Consider the following 19,071-nt stretch of genomic DNA (forward strand, 5'->3'; position numbering starts at 1 on the left):
AAACATTTAAGATGATGTATGCAGCTTTAATATCCAATGTCATCATTACCATAAAACAGATAAAGTAGTGCATCAGGAAAAACATATGTTTAAAAATGGTTTGAAGGAAAGTATACTCCTTACTTTTCAATTTCAGTAGAAATCAGCCTGTTGGCTAGCTTCTTGAGGCATCTGTTATAGCCAGGCATAAAGTGTGTTGTATCCTCATTTCTCAATTTGAGTTGTTATTCCATTATTCAAATTATTTTATAATCTATAATGTGGATACGGTTATTGTTTACATACACAAAACATATTCACATTTCAGACAAAAAGGGACAGATTTTCAGATATTGTTGTTACAGTCCAGGTCTTTATCCATGAATGACTCCAAAAACGTTTTAGTGTAAGAAAAAGTATGCATTTGCTTTGAAAATCAATGAAATGGCAGAACACATGTTATGTACATTTTGTTCTTTTAAGATCTTAAGGTTTTCTGGTTCAAAAATATTATATTTGGGTTTTAATAATTTCCTATTTAGTAAATTAGCTTGTTGTGCAACTCTTTGAAAAGCATTCAAAATGTCGTTTTTTTGGGGTGGGGGGTTTTACAGGATGATGAAATTGCTTACTACAATTCAAAGGACAACGTAAGTGCTTTTTTTCCCTGCCATTTTTCACACTGCCCTTTTTAAAGCTTATTTTTCCATCTGTCTCTAATATTCCCACCATTCACCACTTTTACAATTTTTTTCTCCATACTTTATGTGGGGGATATATATATATATGCAATAAATATATTTTATTGCAGTATCACCCTCCTCCTCTTTTCCTACTTCTTGGGCTCTTCTTCCATGCAAGCCTCCTTTCAGTCATCTTTCCTCCCACCCTCGCTCAGGTGAAGAGGTCTCTGCCATGCTTCTCCTCTAATTGACAGATGAGATGTATGAGCTGGCTACGCTGTTGCTTTATTAGGAAGCAAGTGTTCGCCCCCCCCCCACTCCTCCCTTCTTGCTGACTCTCTTTTCCTCTCCCTCTCTCAACACCTCACCACCTTTCTACTATGCATTCTTTCATATCTCATCAGTTTTTGCTTTTCACTGCATGTTGTACTTTTTCTAAAGCCCCCTTTTTATGTAAATTGGGAGGTTGAAAATACACACAGATGGTGCCACTACCTGGTGCTCCTCTTTCGGGGGAATGATCTATAAAAGAAGAGACAACACATCTTTTATCAGTCAACAATGCTTCATTTTTCATTCAACCACCTGGGGGATGAAATTAACTGTGGTAATGAAATTACATCTGATAGAATTTGGTAGGGATGTACTTCTGGACAGTTGTCTGCTTCTTTGCTTAGAGATAAAGCTACAAAGACAAATGCTAACAACAAAGAGTGTTAAATTTACTGAAAGCTGTGATCAAAACTACTGCATCCATCTTGATTTTAATTTTTCCCCACAGCTGGATGCAAATGAGACAGAGGGGAGAAAATACAGGATTCGACCAGACTTTAAAGAGGACCCTTCATTCAAACGGTTGACTGATCACAACCATACAGCTGTCCACATTCCCACTGACATCTATGATGGCTGTGAGTCTGCACGCACACACGCACACCCCCATGCACGCACGCACGCAGACATGCACACAAACCCAACTGGTAACCATGGATACAGCTGACACACCAAACCATTATAAAATCTTGTCAACAGATTTTGCTCCCAGCAAACTTGCCCTTGGCTAAATAATGTTTTTAAAAGAAGTGAAACCGTATAATGAGGTCTTCTCGAGGTTTCTGCTCTGTTATATGCTGTTGGTGGAAAGAGGATCCTCTAATTTAGATGTGTTGATATTGCATTAAGTACAACGTATTTATGCCCATTTTCATAAAAAGGAATTATAAAATTATGTTAAAAATGTCTTCAAACTGAAACCATTAATATTGTTCACAAAGAACACTTATTTAAATGTTAATTTTATTTTATTTTGTGATATACGCTGCTTATTAAATTTGGCTAATGCAAAATAGAAATATTTTCAGTTTGTTGTGTAGTTTAAAGAATTAAAAGTACAGTAAGTACATAGAATAATCAAAAACATAGTAAGTGACAGCTCTAATCAACCACTGTAAAAAAAGTAATGGTTTAGGCAATAATTTAAAAGGATTGATGATGATTACGTTCGTTCTTTTTGCAGACTTAGACAGTTTCACTATCAAAAGTACTTTGACCTTATAAAATGCACAAAGTTTCTATTGGAGAGTATAGTCCCTATTATTCAGAAAGGAGAGGACCACTGTGGAGTAGAATCAATGCACGACATTTATTCAGTAACTTTGGGTCAGCCTCCTAAACAGAAACGTATTTCCAAAGCCCAAATGTAATCCTAAAAAAACATTTTTGCTGTTTTCTCTATCAATGCATCTCTGACCTTATCACACAGTGACGATCATGACACCATAGTCCCTAAATACATAATCCTAATAACCAAGTAGGCCAGTGTAACTGACACAAATAAACAAAGAACAACTTCTACACACCTTTCAGCCTTTTGTAGAGGAGCTTGTTTCATGCCAAAATGCCCTCTTACCTCTTAAAAATGGTATGCATTGTTAAGTTGTGCTTGTGTAGTATTCTGTAAGAGTAGTCCTGGCTTGCTGCTGGACAAAAAATAATAATATGTCACTTGGAGGTAGTATAGTCAGATCACCTTGTAAAGGTCAATGTTGCCGGTGTGTTTGTCACAATAATGGCCCTTAACACAAGCTCATTTTTAATATTTTGATGCAAATCAAGAAAAATGCAGTTTTACCAATTTTCAATTATTTTTTTACATTTTTATACCAACTTTTCTCAAATCCTATATGAGAAATAACTCTGGGTCTTGAGAACCTTGAGGTCTGTTTGTGAAATCATGACTGAACGATGGCTTGTAGAGTGATCTACAGTTTATGTTGTGAGCCTCCTGTGTTTGATCAGTGCTGTGGAGCACATTGAAGTGATGAGAGCAGTTCTACTTAATCACACTGTTATATCCATCAATATGTATTACTGGATTGGACAGCATCTATTGACTGCTCTAACTAGTGACGTGCACCTGCAGATACCATTACTGTGCACTGAGTCATGTCCACATAACCATACTGATGCGAGATGACCATGCATCTTTCACTAAAATGGTTGTGGCACCCTTACGTCATACCTAATTTCTATAAAATATGACTTAAATTAAAGCTGAGAAAGTTATTGATGTTGTTATACAGCAAATATATATTCTCCCTTGCCATCAATCTAGAAGCAGTTTGTTTTTTGTCAGTCTTTGTCATGATGTGAGAGAGCACTAAGCAGCTTTCTCTTTTATATTGGATGATTAATTTATGGTATTTATGTCTATTTATTGATTTTTCTGTAAAACATTATGTAACTGAATGACAAAACTACTTTTGCTGTCATAATAAATCAGAATATGCATTCTAGTGAGTCTCGTTTGTCAGATTAAAAGCACCTTTTGAACATAAAACATTTTCTCAGGTAGTAAACATACTTTTTATAATCACCAGAAATAAAAGTCTGAAAACATAAAGGTAATACTATGTCTAACTGTTGTAATATTTCAATAGTTTAACTGTGAGAGACCAAACCTCAGCTCTTACTGTTATCTTTAACACTTCATCCATCTTGGAAACTTGCCCATTTTTCTGCTGTATTGTTCCTCTTAATGGCTCAACAATCAATGAATATGAGCAGCGGTCCAGTTGAAATGGTCAGCTTGGGTAACACAAATTGAAATCATTGCAGTCATCGATTTCATGTGAACTTGAATGCCCACAAAATCTAAAACTGAACATACTCCAGATAACGAGCAACATTTTATCTATCTGAAAATAATCAAAGTAAGTAAGAAAGAAAAAAGGAATTTAAATATTTGTTTTAGTATATGTTCACATTTGTTTGTACAATGTAATGAAATGAACTAAAACTATCAGATTTGGCTCTGACTATGCTGCTGCTGCTGCGCCAATTCTTGAAGCACAAAGGTCTAAGATTTGGAAACATCAAATAGTGACTTAATGATAACATTACTGACTTCAGTAGTTGTGCAGTTTTTGCAATGATATGATTTTTGTACAATGCTTCTGTCTTGCATTCTGCCTTGCCTCAATGCAGATGTTCTTGTAATCTTACGTATAAACGTACATACTTGAATAACCAAAGAATAAAAAAGACTGCAAATGGAAAACTGTACATTTTAGAGTAAACTGTTACAAAGCAGTTGTGTGATGCATGTGATAAAAGTCATTTTCTGATCATTTCATCATCATGTGTTGACATTTACCTTAAATAGTCCAGAATAATTGGATTCTCTAGAGTCTCTATGACATTAGAACTTCTCAAGCTGAATGTCAATGAGTTAAGGATTGCATGCTGAATGTCTTAGTGCAGAGACATTTGTCTCTACACTAGCATGTGTTCTGTCTTAATTTTTTTAATTTTATGCTTTGAAGTGCTTGTCTGATGTGGTGAAAAAGGTTCAGTGCTCGTCTTAGGCATATGATGACCACAGCAGAAACTCTATGTGAGCTTAGGTGACATGAGTCTGGTTACTGGAAGGTTTACCCACTGAATCGTAGTGCTGCTTGTTAACTCAAGCTTGTTCACTTTTTCTGTTTGTTCTGGACAAATACAGAAACTGAATTTCTGTGTTTGTATGTAGATCAGGAGAAAAAAAGAAAACTTGTGCAGCTGAATGAAGTGCGTCAGCACTGACTTAGAGGGACAGCAGGATGGAGTGACTTCCACAGCATGGATTTCAGCCTGCTGGTGAACCGTCTGGCTCCAAGGTTACATGTGTAACACTTCTGTTGACATGATAACCACAGGTATAAATAAGGGACATAGTTGGTGGGTAGATGCAGGTGATTTGGGGATTTTTACTTCATTAAAACTGATCATCCTTTTTTGGCATGTTATCTGGGTTCTGGAAGTAAGTATGCAGAGGTACTCTGCATACTTCAGAGATGTATCCAGCTTGGAATTCTGCCAAACTGTTGATATGTCATTGAAGTGGTGGCAAGTGTTCCCAGGTAGAGGAAAAGTGGTGATTAGAGATGTAGGTTAAAGTTACAGGTGGAATAGGAACATGTTGGGTAGGTATTGTGTGGACACAAATGCGAAATGACATATAGTAGTGAATTATGCCAAAAAAGTGAAATAGTTATGCTGAAGAGAAAGTATTGTGAGGGTGCAAGAGTGGAGAAATATACACACAGGAAGGCCATATGCAGAAGATGCAGTCTGAGACAGGAGGTTGAAAGATGGTGCCAGAAGAAAATTTACAAAGGTGGTTAGTACAGTATGTAGGATGATTTTGGAAATCAAGCAGAGGAAGCAAGTGAAGACAGAACCATGGATTAATTGGAAGAATGTTGCAGAAACTTAAGGAAGAAGCTGAGAAAGACTCTGTGATGGAAAAGTTGCTATTTGACTGGAAAGATAGAGCACCGGTGTTGAGAAAAAGTTCTTGGAAGATTTGCATCGATTGACTAGGCAGCGAGATTGAGCTGAAAATGACATGCAAGGGATATATGTTGTTATGGATGGAGAAAGAAATTTACTCACTAGTTCATTGAGAAAATTGAATAAAAACTTGAAACAGCTACTGAATGCAGAAAGTTACACAGAGAAGAAAAGAAAATAGTAAGAAATTGTAAAAGGAATGTGAGGGCAGCCATGAAGAGGATCAAGATTGGAGAGACAGCTTGTCCAAATGACATAACTGTTAAGATTTGGACATGTTCATGGCAGAGTGCAGTGGATTTTTGAACCAGAATGCTTAACACAATCATAATGCATTATCCCCTAAAGAAGTATTAAAACAGCTAATGCGAAACAATCTGATGTGAACGGTCTGATCAAGTAAGTGTAGTTGCTGAATATTCACACTCACATCTACCGAGCAGCATGAGGTTCAAATTACAGTTCTGTGTGTCCGAACTTCTCAAAGTCCAAGATCTCTTTAACATTTTAATATTAACATAAACAAAATAAACACCCTATTTGCATTTCACCCTTGTATGTGGTATATGATAACTGTATGTATGATTATACAAGTGTGACTCGCCACAACAAAATAAGGCACAAGTTTCCCTGGGGCATTTTGAGTTATTTACAGATTCAGAAAGTCAAGTCGAGTTTATTTGCATTGAACATTTCAGCAATAAAGTGCTTTATGTGATAGAGCACTTTAAAAAGCTGTTTTTATGATGCAAATCACTTTAAACTGCCTTGTTGCTGAAATGTGCTATACAAATAAACTAACTGATTGATTGACTGGTTGATTGATAAAAACATAACACAATAAATAATAATGAAACGAGCAACAAATATTGCATGTCATCAAATGCCATGAACAAAATAATCAAGAACAATCAAATATTAATCAATGTTCTCGTTTAAACATGTGGGCTTTTACCTCTTACAAACAAACCCCAAGTGGTGCATAAATCCTGAATGCTGCTTTTCCATGTTTGGAACTGGGGATACAGAGTAAACCTGAGTAGCCCTAAAGGTTGAAACAAGGGCAATAGGTCATTTACATATTTTAGTACTAAGCCATTTATTGATTTAATAAAAGTATCTTAAAGACTATTCTCTGAGCTACAGGGAGCCAGAGTAAGTTGTAGTTGTCTTTATGTGCCTGTGAAGATTCAGACTTGAGTCCACCTCACTAGTTTTTAATAGGGGTGCACTGACTTGTGAGCCTTTGTCATGGAGTACTTTAGTGGAATTAAGCAATGCCTCAATACACATTGGAAGCACTATGTTTCTCAACTGGCTTGTGTGATGATGCATTATTTATCCACTTGATTTTTTTTGTTGGCTGATCCTAAGGTGAAATAATCAAATATAACATTTAAATTCTCCGTATCTCCCCCTTTTTTTCTTTGAAATGTTATAGTTAATGAAGAAATACATGACTAATTGCACTCCCACTCACTGCCTGCTTTTTGCCTCCTTTTCCCAATGACACATGTACTCCTGGCCTCCAAGTCTTCATTAATGCTGTCCTCATGAGACATGCACGTAGATAAACATTGTTTTCTTAGCACATCAATGAGCCACTTCACACTCAGTATAGGAGCCCAATGTGTCACATATACATATCTAAACAGATAGAAAACATAATCCCTTTACATTACCTTTCAATTACAAATACACATACATATATTAGGACTGAAACAATTAATCAGATTAATCATGATTAATCGGTTATCGACATAATCAACCAATTTAGTAATTGATTAATTATTAACTGGAGTAACTCTAAAACATTCCAATCAATGAAGGATTAACACCCCCAAACCAGTAACTATGCACTGTACAAAACATATATACTTCATTTTTGTTGAAAAATCTTCTTTGTCTATAATTTTGTTCTACTCATAAGAGGCATAGTTTCATAGCTTCAAATTATGTTAAAAAACTTCTTACTAAGAACTTTTTGGTGTACATGTTGTCAATTAATCCACAAAAGAATTACACCTACATTGCATTGATGTCAAGCGGAAAGGCCTGAGGTTTACAAAAGTTAATGTTCTAGCTTGCATTTTAACAAGTGACATTGTTTAGCCGTAGATGCATCCTTTGCTACAAATGACCAAGCGTACACTAAAGGAATGTTATGTTATTGCATTTAGACAATGGATTTTTTTTATTTTCTTACGTATAAAAGGAATTTATTTATTTGTTTACTTGTATCTTTTAATGTATTTCAGATCTAGCATTAAAAAAGGTTTAAGTGGTTAAATGAAAAACCATCAGAATATGAAGATGTTTTGAAAATTGTGTCACTGAACAGCAGTAGTAGCTAGACAAAAAAAAGATTGAGTTGCGATAGCACATGTTGCATCTCCATCAATCATAGTCAGGGTTATGTGGCTCTGAGCTGCCTTGGTCCTGTGCCATTACATCCATAATGGCTGTTGCCTCTCACAACACACACAATCAATCACACGGATGCAGTGATAGAAACACAGACAGACAGCTGGGTGTTTCTGATAATAAGCACTCTTAAAATAAGACATATTAATTTTCTAACAACATAGCACTTCCTTCCTGAATACCACCACTTTTATTGGTGGCTAAACATGGGCATTTGCTGTTGAGCTGGACAAATATTTGCTCATGTGTCCTGCTGAGCAAATGAGCCGACGCCGAGTGAGTCTGTCTGTGAATCTTGATGAATGTGTTAATCTTGGATGCCCACGTGTCTTTGACTATTTTCCACAGCATTCTGACAGGCTCAGCTGTGTCCTCTAAACTGTATTGACCATGCAAACACAGTCAATTGCGGAACTACAGAATTATGAAAAAAAAAAAATCTAATCTGATCTTACAAATAAACTACACTGATAATCTAAATATTTGGGCTGTTAATTTCATTTTTGATGTAACTCATGTTTGTTGTTTCTTTTTTGTAACAATGGTTTTAAGCATAATTCATCATACTGTTCTATAAAAAATTAGCTTAAATTAATGGGGCTGTGCATTTTCAAAAAATTTGCAGCAGTGGCTAATGCCAAGCTGGTATTGTATGAAAAATGAATAAGTACATATTTTTAACCTTTATTTTACCAGAATAAAAACCCATAGAAATTAAAAACTTCTTTGTCAAGGGAGTCTTGGCCAAAGAGTCAGAAACAAATACAACAAAAAAATACAGTTAAAAGAAATGTCGAGCTATAAAAAATAGGTACATGCCATTGAATCGGCCTCAAGACCCTTTAGTTTGGATATAAATGCACTAAACAAGATAAATTCTGTCAATTTTAAAGTTTCTTATAGCAAATTTCAATAGGCCGGAGCAGAATGAACGAAAGCCTTTTTACCCAATTCAGTCTGACCAACAGGGACAGAACAAAGCAGCAATTTGTGTGAGTTAAAAGCATAAGAGTCAACATAGGCTTGTAAGGAGGCTTGTAAGAAAAAGTTAACCAATGGGGGCTTTGGGAAGCCCCTTACCAGGCCATCCCACCTGTGAGCATAAATTACAGTGGTGTGTTGATATTTTGCTGTTTGTAATGAACCTTAGAGAAGAGGGGTAGACTGGCATCTTAAGATATTACATAATTTCTGAAAATATATATCAGTAATAAACCTTATTCATCTGACACATGATTGTCTAGTTTGTACTATGTTGTCTTTTGACACAAAGTATGGATTTGTGCATCTGTATATTACAGCTACCATCGTGCTGAATGAGCTGAACTGGACAGAGGCACTGGAGGATGTCTTTAAAAAGAACAGAGAAGATGACCCAACACTTCTTTGGCAGGTGTTTGGCAGTGCTACAGGCCTGGCTCGCTACTACCCAGGTAAATAAATAAACAAATACTTGGGTTATCCGAAGATGCAGCCTGTGGCTACAGAAAACATCTAGTATTTTTCTTAGTAATCTACAGTGCGATGATTCACTGTAAAATTGATACTACACAGATCAGAAGCAACATAATGACTACTAACGGATGAGATGAATCACTGGTTAGCTTTTCATCATACTTCATGTTATTAGGTGTTATGTATAAGGCAACAGGTTTATAATAATCAACCATTAAATTAGTGTTAGAAGCAAGAAAAAATAGTGACTTTTTGGCAAGTTTGACGGGACTAAAAATTGTGATTGCTAAACAACTGGGTAGGAGCATCTCTAAAACCACAGCCAACAATTTTAACAAAGCAGTCCGTCTAACCTATAATATCTAAATATCAGATGTTACAAAATTAACATCTGATATTTATCTGATATGTTACAAAATTGACATCTAATATTTAGTTGAGTTTTACAACATATTGTGCAGTCCAAATTCACACAAACAGTTCATATCAATGCATAAATATATAACCTTTGTAAAAATGTAAGTATTGTTTTTGTGAATAAAAAAATGTCTTACTAACTCACCAGGTTGAATAAAGTTTAATAAATAAATCCAAGACTAATTTCCATGTGTCTGTCACTTTGATGTTGGTACATACATTCAGGGGTCTAGAAGAGTCTCTACAATGCTTTGTCAAACCTTTATTGGCATTAAAACAGGGATCAAAAAAGTATTTGGCAACTGGTCACAATATTTACCCACAGTAGCAGATTGCCTAATTGGGAGATTAAAATGAATGAAAATGTGTTGTCATAATTGCCTTTTTGAAGCAGTTTTTTTAGCCCCATAACATGCATGACAGGCCTGAACATACTGTATGCTCCTGCAGACTTGCATTTGTTGTGGTGCTCTCTAAAGTAGAAAGTCTGCACATCCAGTTTTTTTCTCCTGGTATTATTTTTGAACAGCATAAAACGTGCCGCATTGTACATGGTGTGATGAATTTAGGAATCCATCCAACTGGCCAGCTGTCATTATAAAATGTGTCCTATCATGTTAGACAGTGACTCACTGCTGAACCATATTTAACGCTGCATATTGCTAGAGTTTAACAGTCTCACAGTTAAATGTGTCAGAAATTGAACCAAAATAGGAATTAGTGTTAATTCCATTTTATAATAAGCAAGATTATAATAAGCCTACATTTGATCTCCTTTTATAGCCTCTCCGTGGATGGATGCTCGCAAAACTCCCAGCAAAATTGATCTGTATGATGTCCGCAGGAGGCCATGGTAATAAAACTGGGAAGAAATTTGCTCATCTGCCATTTTATTAGGTATACCTGTTCAATTGCCCATCACCATAAATACCAGTTTAGACATTTTAGCAACTTAATGCATCTACTCATCTCAAAAAGTTCATTAGAATGAGAAAGACACAGGATTCAAGTGACCTTATTCCAGTAGCTTTTGGTCACCAGGTCCAATTCACCTCCTTGTGAAGGAACAGGAGACTGACACTCTGGGATATAAAACCGACAAATCTGCAAAAAAATTAAGCTATCATATTTATGTCTACGCAAATATCTGAAGCAGCTATGAATGCAAACAGGGGGCCATTCTAGTGCTAGCAAGGTGTACCTGATAAAGTGGCCGGTGTGTGTACATACAGAAAGTTTCACCTTACATTGCTATCCTTATTGACACATGTACAGTTCTTCTTTGGGTTGTGGGTTACTGTTCAGAAAGAGTTGTTGTGTTATGTGCTATAAACAAAATGCATTTAAAATATTTTCAAAAGCAAATTTGTATCCATTTCCATTTTAAGTGATGAGATACACACGTTATTGGAATAATCCGTTTTAAAGATCTGACGGCAATTATAAGCGGAAGTTCACAGTTTCTAGTCAGGGACGTAGTTATTTGCAAACACCTTTCCAACATTAATACTGCAAAGCCTTTTTATTAACTTTGTAATAATTTCTCCTCTAGTCCATAAAAAATGGAACAATTAAAAGTGTTACCTTTGGGTAAATCATTATAATGTCAGTTGGCATATTAACTGTGAATCAAAACTTGTAAGTCTTAATCCAGAAATGTTCTTTTTTATCATTCATTAAGGTACATTCAAGGGGCTGCCTCACCCAAAGATATGCTAATCCTTGTGGATGCGTGAGTACATGAAATATCCTCACAGATCCATTATCTTTTTTTACATTTTCTTCTCTACTCTTAATGTGTTTTTTTAACCTACTTTATAATGTTCTGTATTTCTTAAGGCAAATTCAATTTTTTACTATGCAGACTACAGTCTCACGGAAGAAATGAGCTGATACTGAGTGAGAAGCTGTCAAATGTTTCATTTTTTCTTGTTTTTTTTTTTTCTTATAGGAGTGGTAGTGTCTCAGGTCTGACTCTGAAACTAATCAGAACATCCGTCAGTGAGATGCTAGAGACATTGTCTGATGATGATTACGTCAATGTTGTTTATGTAAGTATGATTTCATTTTTCACATAGTCATCTTTTGTTATGGGTCTTACAGTACATGTCCAGATTAAACAAAGAGTAAAGTGTGCATATTGAGTGTCTAAATGTAAATTATTGTCTATTATTACCACTATCCACTTTATTCAGAGTATGTTCAAATTATTATTGTTTTTTCATCTGCTCATGCCTGCACATGTTCAACTCATGGCTATGCAGACCTAAATATTCACTAGGGACAAATAGATTGAGACAAGTAATGAAGTATAGATTTATGGACATCATAAAACCTATATTTAATGAAATGCCTACTGCTCTATTTGTTGCTAAAGATTAGAACTCTGCCCTTCATGACCCTAGTCATCCCCCCAATCCACAGATGTGGATATAACTATGACTCAACAATCCCACTGCTCCTCAAGAAATTAAAGCTGTGCTGTGACAGCAGTGAACCCAGGAAGCAGCCATTTGTTCCTTTCATCTGTATGGGATACAAGACCTTTCAGGTTTTTATCATATACCTCCATCCAATGTTTTGTTTTAGCACATGATTTGTTTACACGCCACGTTCTCATCTTTACACAACACTGCATCTTCCTTCCTGTTCCCACCTATTTTCCTTCATTTTTATTTTTCTCATTCACCAGTCACCCCTAACATTTTTCCCTCTACATCTTTCCATGTACTCAAGACCCACCACGTTTTGTAATTACATTCAGAAAAAAAAACAATCTGGAAATTAGTTAATTGGTACCTGTGGAGGGCTTTATTAAGATGGGTCTTTACAGAGATTGGAGCTGTCTTGTTTCTCCCTGCACAAAGACAGACATTCAGGCTCTGTCTCTGCTCCATGGGGACTCTTTTGTCTTTGAAACAATACATTCCGTTCCATTGCAGTCCTGAGATTTTGCAAAGATTTACAATCAACAAACTCAGTTGGGGAGCTTAGTGAGTGAGACTAAAAGAGATGAGTTTTATGTGTTTTTCTCCCACTGCATGCTTGTAAAAAGCTCCTAAATGATTTAAGCTGCTAAAAAGCTCAATTAAAAGGAGACGAACGGATGGACGGGCGGGCGGGCGAACAAATGATAATGGGAAGTTTAAGAATACATTACATCAAATGTATTTGATGCAACAAAAGTTTATGCCCATGAATTACATTTCAATCAATTTAAATCCTCTTCAATCACTGTCATAGAACACTACACCTATTGATGGAAACGGAAGTTCATTTGAGTGTACTGAATCTCTAGAATAAGTATGTTAAAGTGATCCATTCACAAGATCTGTTCACTGGCTAAAACACTTCATTTGTGCAGAGTGAAACAGCGCCTCTTCCAGCACAGTCTGGGTACTGCATGACTCAGGATACTCGCTTCATTTTTCCAAGGTAACGGGTATTGTTGTGTCACGCTACATGAAAACAAGCGCATACACAACTCCTTTCCTATTATCTTAATAGACTTGGGTACAGAAAGAAATGAAAATGAGAGTAAGGGGGACCAGTGGGGGCACAACGGCACTAGGGACAAATATCATTTACTTGTATAATTGAAATGTGTCTGAAAATGCATTTGTATAGTGTTCAGTCTTCAGACACAATAAGCATATTGCATCAAATGAAGCATTATATTGTTTTGCATTTGGCCTACATACTTGACTCAGGGATTAGACAGTGTGAATATCCTGACTCGTTCAGTACAGCTCACGCACAATATGTTTCTGTGCTGCTGCGTCACGGCGTAATCACATCACGTCCACAAACTGTGTTGGAGTGTCTTTGAATTACAATATGAACGGATCACCTCCATGAATGGCGTACAGTTACTGTGCTGGAGTGGTACTGTGTGCTTGTTGGTGCAATGGTTGCTCAGGAAGTAAGGCTTTGTACTGTAAATAGTGTATTGAAGTGCAAGCCTGTGATCCGTCCACTTCAGTTTTTGTGTCCTTAGAAAGACACTTCAATAGGTGGTTAATATGTAGATTACAATCGTCAGTGTGTGAATTACTGAATGCAGTGAATGTAGACAAATGACCTTTTGTCCCTCCAGGTAATTTGTAGTATGTTGGGTGCTTATAAGGGCTAACCAGGTCACGTTAGCCCTCTGTCGGCGGCATTCTAGGCACAAAGTCAAGATTGTTCCCAGTGCTGGTTGGACTCTGCCAGATCTGACCTCTGTTACTGATCTATTTTGTGACGTTCATGGACAGGATTTTCTCTTAATGCAGGTGTCCATTATCTGTTTGGTATTATATTATAAGACAAATGTTTAACTTCTCTTCATTAGTCAATTTAAGCTTGGTTCCTTGGGTCACCACCTCTTTTTTTGCCAAAGATGATTTAGACAAAAAAATCACTATTGGCAAAATGGGAGACAGCTGAACAGTGCATGGAGCTGAGACACTAAAGGAAGCTAAGATAGATCAATGATCAAAAAAACTAGCAAGATATTATAGAAGAAGTAAACACCCTCAGAGTATACAAATCTCAAGTGCTATTTTATAGGAGCCTTTTTGTTCCTGTAGGACTTTAGGATCATCTAATCAGAGGTGGTTGGTCATACCTTGGACTCATTTTAAAACTCATGAAGATTGGGCTTTTCTGGTTGAGGCTCTGGAACTCTCTAAAGGCACTGTTATACTGGCAGTAGCAGTCCAATTACTGACCGTAATTAGACTGCTACCATTCATGTCAGTTTTTATATTGTTGTTTTTATGTTTGTGTCTTTGTGAAGCACTTTGTGATTTTGTCTGTAATAGGTGCTATTTAAATAAATGTAATTACTTTTATGAGGAGTACACAGATACACAAATACAGATTGTAAAGAGGTGACAAAAAATAGGAAATCTGTTCCAAAGATCCATAGAGATCAAATGTAACTAAAGCGTGCAATACAGAGCACAATATCAGCTATTAGATACTGAAGAACAGAACAAAGGCACAATGCATCTTAAAAATAATTAACTAAATATGAAAAACAAAAGATAAAAAATCCTAAAATGAAGCTAAACACAAACCAAAAGAGCCCACGATTACAGCACTAGCAGTGTTGCTGTTTTTTAGGAACTTGTTACATTTTAATACAGGTTTACTTACACTTTAAACCTACAGGCAAGCAATCGAAAACTGCAAATATAAACATAACTTGTCAGGAACTATTAGAATCAAACATGTAAAGAAAAGAGAGGAAAAGAGAAAAACTTTTCTTTTTTTTTATACACATGTTCACACAGTGATGTGTCTCTGTTCCTGAGGCTGTTGTTATCCGTCACTAAATCATTGGTCTATGATATTATCCATTAATCATTATCGTTATTAACAGTAGCCCAGGGACTAAACTGGCATTTGATAATGAAAGATCCTCAATACATACCTTAACACCTGGACAGGTCAAAGATAGCTGATGGATGCTTTTCTGTCTTTTCATTTATCTCCTCCACTCTTTCTTTTTCTCATTTTTCGACTTATTCTCACTAGCTCTCAACACCGCGCTTCATGTCACCATCTCCACACCTCTCACCTCATTTAACCTCTAACATCCTGCCTGTTCAGCCATGTTTACCAGTGCCAGTCTGGTGAGCAAGTCACATCGTCCCAAGTCAGAAATGCAGAGAGTCCAACGGGATTAGCGTTTGGAGATTAGCCGTCTTTTCTGAGTCATCACTAATCCATTTCTAAAGCCTGGACAATAGCACACACATACAAGAATGGTTGTAATAGGATCCCAAGAGAATTGTAAAATTTCAAGTTTCATTCACAATCGCATCATTTTTTCCCCTCTTTGGGGAGGGCTTTTCTTGGAAAAGAAAAAATAATATCTTTCTCTCTGAGAAGATGATGAATGTGTGATATGAGCTTACTATATAAAATTTTCGAGTTCCTCCCTTTGAATTCACTTTTGAGTCCTGTGTTCACACTCCTCCTGCTGTTTTTTTTGTCCTTTTTCTCTAATTCTCACCTTCTGCTCTCACCTTCGTCACTTCTTTAAATAGAATATGTGATAGAAAATCTCTGCTCACTTCTTGTTGTCAGTTGTAAGCAAAATTATCGCTCCCTGTATTTATGCCTTGCTTGTGTGTTGTCAACCTCATCCATTTGTGAGAAAATTAATTTAATCCAAAAATATGTATTTATTTTACTATTCCTCCCATAGAATATTCAGAGCTGTGAAATACAGTGCAGGAACTTTTTGCCTGCCTGTCTGTGTGGATCAGAGTTATCAGCTCTCCTACTGGCCATCTCTCAGGGAAATATTGATTAGTTTGGATCAATGAGGAGCATTATTGTTTTAGAACAGTTCTGCAACACAATAGAAGTGCTAGTTATTCTGTTGTCTCATGTGCCTCACATTAATACTCCTTAATTGCTCTTTTCTTTTTTTTCTTTTTTCCAGTTGAGGTTAAGTCTAATGGTTTAAAATGTATTCTCCAAACATGGACAATCACTTTAAGCTATAGCACAGCTCAGTCTAGATGCTATTTGTTAGATGATTGGTAAAGAGTTTCTGCATGTATGGAAGTTGTAGAGTGGAGTACTTCTGCATATATTTTCTGTAGGGTGGCTATGAGAATGTCTCACCTTTAGAAAAAGTATAGTGCTGTGGCTTATCCTCATTTTTATATAGCAGAATCTTGTTTCCATGGGTACCGAATCGTTGAGCTCCAAGGATGTGAAGCAATTAGTGGGGCTTGATGAATGTGTCTGTTTACCACTGCCTGATAGAGCCAAGGCCAGGTGGGAGTGTTCTCCATGCATTCGTGTCTACGATTGTGCGTGCATACATATTTGTTACACACGCTTTAATTGTATGAATAATTTTCAGGTCACAACTTCTTGCTTCTGTTTCCCAGTTTAACACTAGAGTGAAGAACACAGCCTGCTTCGACCATCTGGTTCAGGCCAACGTGAGGAACAAGAAGCTGCTGAAAGATGCTGTTCAGAACATCACAGCCAAAGGAATTACAAATTACACTAAAGGCTTTGAGTTTGCATTTGAACAGCTTTATTCGGTGAGTAAAACATGTTTTCTTGTCTGACTTCAGTCCATATGGAGAACACAAGACCTGATTTAAGTTTTGAATGAATGTTGCCTCTTTTGTCTTCAATGTTCAGCAGCTTTAAATTGTTGTCTTTACTGCCATCTGCTGGTTGAAAGTAGCGCTTCATTTTTAGTGTTTGTGCATGGAGAGGCAAATTGTGTTTCAGAGGAAGGACTGCAGGAGTTATCCAAATGTTAAAATGATTGTCCGGAGTACAGGCTTAAACTTTGTGATTGTCTAACGACAGTCGACCCCTGATGTTTCTGCTAATCTCAAAATAAATCATATTGGTTCAAAACAAATCATATCACACTTTGATACAGAAAGCACTGCTTTTGTTCATTTATTTTAGTGAAAACATTTTGAAGATACCTTGAAATGCCAATTTAAAGTGTCACTTGATAAGTATGCAAGCCAGATGTTAAGACAGTATGAGCAGATGTTTACTTTCAAGGAGAAGAATGAAAGTATATCAACTTAATAGTCCTTGTCTGTTTTTGTTTTGAATAGACTAATGTGAGTAGAGCAAACTGCAACAAGATCATCATGTTGTTTACTGATGGAGGAGAGGAACGAGCTCAGTCCATACTGGAAAAATATAATGCAGACAAAAAGGTACTTGTGGATTCATGTTTTGGGGGCGGGAGGTTTATTTGCATTATGACCCAAATGCTGGTTGAGAGGTAGATGGCAGGTGGAGGAAAAAACAGTTTGATTTATTAAAACAAAGTCAAATATACTGCAAAGGGGGAAGTCACAGCACAAAGGCCCAAGTACCATGAATGACAAAGTGACAGTTCAGAAGCTCAAAGAGAACAATGACAGCACTTTCACATGATAATAAATTGAATCACACTTCTATTTGATTCAATTTGCAAACATTTGGACATTCACAGAAACATTTACACATTTCCAGAGACTTTATCATGTCATGAAAATCTTTTTGGTAACATCCAGATCTTTAGTGGTAAAGCAGCCTCAGTCCATCATGGTATCCCCACCATGTTTTGACTGTGGGTATGATTTTCTTTTACTGAAATTGTTAGCTTTAAACCAGATGCACACTTTCCAGAAAGTGTGCATCTTTTCTTCCATCAGTCACTAAATCATTTCATGAGATGGATCGTTGTGTTCCTTTTAACCGCGGCTTTCGCCTTGGAATGCTCCCACAATGCTATAAATACCTTTCTTTCTTGTTGTTTTATCATGTATACAGACTTCAACTGGGAAAGGTCAACTGCTGGTGCTATTAAATGTTGTTCTAGATCCTTTTATGACCTATTTTGTGATGCTACCAAAATCGGGTAGGCTGACCTACCTGGTTTTGGTAGGTCAGCCACTCCTGGGGTGGTTTGCCACTTTTCCATGTTTTTCCCATTAGTGGATAAGGGCTTTCATTGTAGTTCATTGGGCCTTAGAAATGGCTTTGTAACCCTTTCCAGACTGATAAATGTCAGTGACTTTATCATGTTAATCTGCTTTTGAATTTCTTTAAATCAAGGCATAATGTGTTTCTTTAGAGGTCTTTTAGCCTACTCCATTTTATATGGATCCTTTTTAAATTTCTTTCTAGAGGTAATTAGTCCTGGGAGTGACTCCTAAAACTGAACCACAAATGTAGTGAGTTTTTTTTTAGACTCTGATAAGGAATTGTCTTTTTTTTTCAGAAACAACTTTTTTTTTTTTTTTTTTTTTTGGTATTTCTGTAAAGCACCGTGAAATATAATATTCTTTAAAAAGTTTTACCATCAAAAATAAAGATCATTTTAAACATGTTTATATATATTCTACAGTGGTGATTATCTTTATTTTAGTGGTCTAAAAGTTATTTACATAAATCCTGGTTACTAAAACTCTGATGGGGCATTGTATCCTTTGTTGTCAGAAACAAAATACTTAATGTCTCATTCCCTTTGAGAAGTGATGAAGGAAGCCTGAATTCTCATTACTTTAACAAACTGAACATTTGAGCAGTTCTCTTAGTGGCTCAATGTCATTTCTCTTAGATACAAATAATTATAAGAAAAAAAAGTATTCTTCCACTGAGACTTACTGGCAAAACAAGTAAATATTGAAAAGTATAAAAGAGGGCTACAGAATATGATGTTATGCTACCCATACAAAAGGGCAAAATAAAACTGGTCTTATAAAATAAAAAAAATGGTTGTGGCGATCTGCACTTTGTGACATTA

At 36.2% G+C, this 19,071-nt stretch overlaps 1 protein-coding gene across 5 annotated transcripts in view; it reads left to right on the forward strand.

Annotated features, from left to right (window-relative positions):
- LOC114133417 (voltage-dependent calcium channel subunit alpha-2/delta-1) overlaps positions 1–19,071 on the forward strand; it is a 72,504-nt gene that overhangs the window by 25,749 nt on the left and 27,684 nt on the right. For 4 of the 5 annotated variants that reach the window (XM_027999341.1, XM_027999309.1, XM_027999323.1 and 1 more), the window contains exons 5-12: positions 594–629; positions 1,444–1,573; positions 9,224–9,355; positions 10,578–10,647; positions 11,476–11,526; positions 11,746–11,845; positions 16,691–16,849; positions 17,390–17,494. In XM_027999341.1, coding sequence (XP_027855142.1) covers positions 594–629; positions 1,444–1,573; positions 9,224–9,355; positions 10,578–10,647; positions 11,476–11,526; positions 11,746–11,845; positions 16,691–16,849; positions 17,390–17,494 — 783 coding nt within the window. The remainder of the gene's footprint in view (positions 1–593; positions 630–1,443; positions 1,574–9,223; positions 9,356–10,577; positions 10,648–11,475; positions 11,527–11,745; positions 11,846–16,690; positions 16,850–17,389; positions 17,495–19,071) is intronic. The other variant, XM_027999315.1, reaches the window with a different exon arrangement.

The sequence above is a fragment of the Xiphophorus couchianus genome, chromosome 2, assembly GCF_001444195.1.
Source record: "Xiphophorus couchianus chromosome 2, X_couchianus-1.0, whole genome shotgun sequence".
Lineage (NCBI taxonomy): Eukaryota > Metazoa > Chordata > Actinopteri > Cyprinodontiformes > Poeciliidae > Xiphophorus > Xiphophorus couchianus.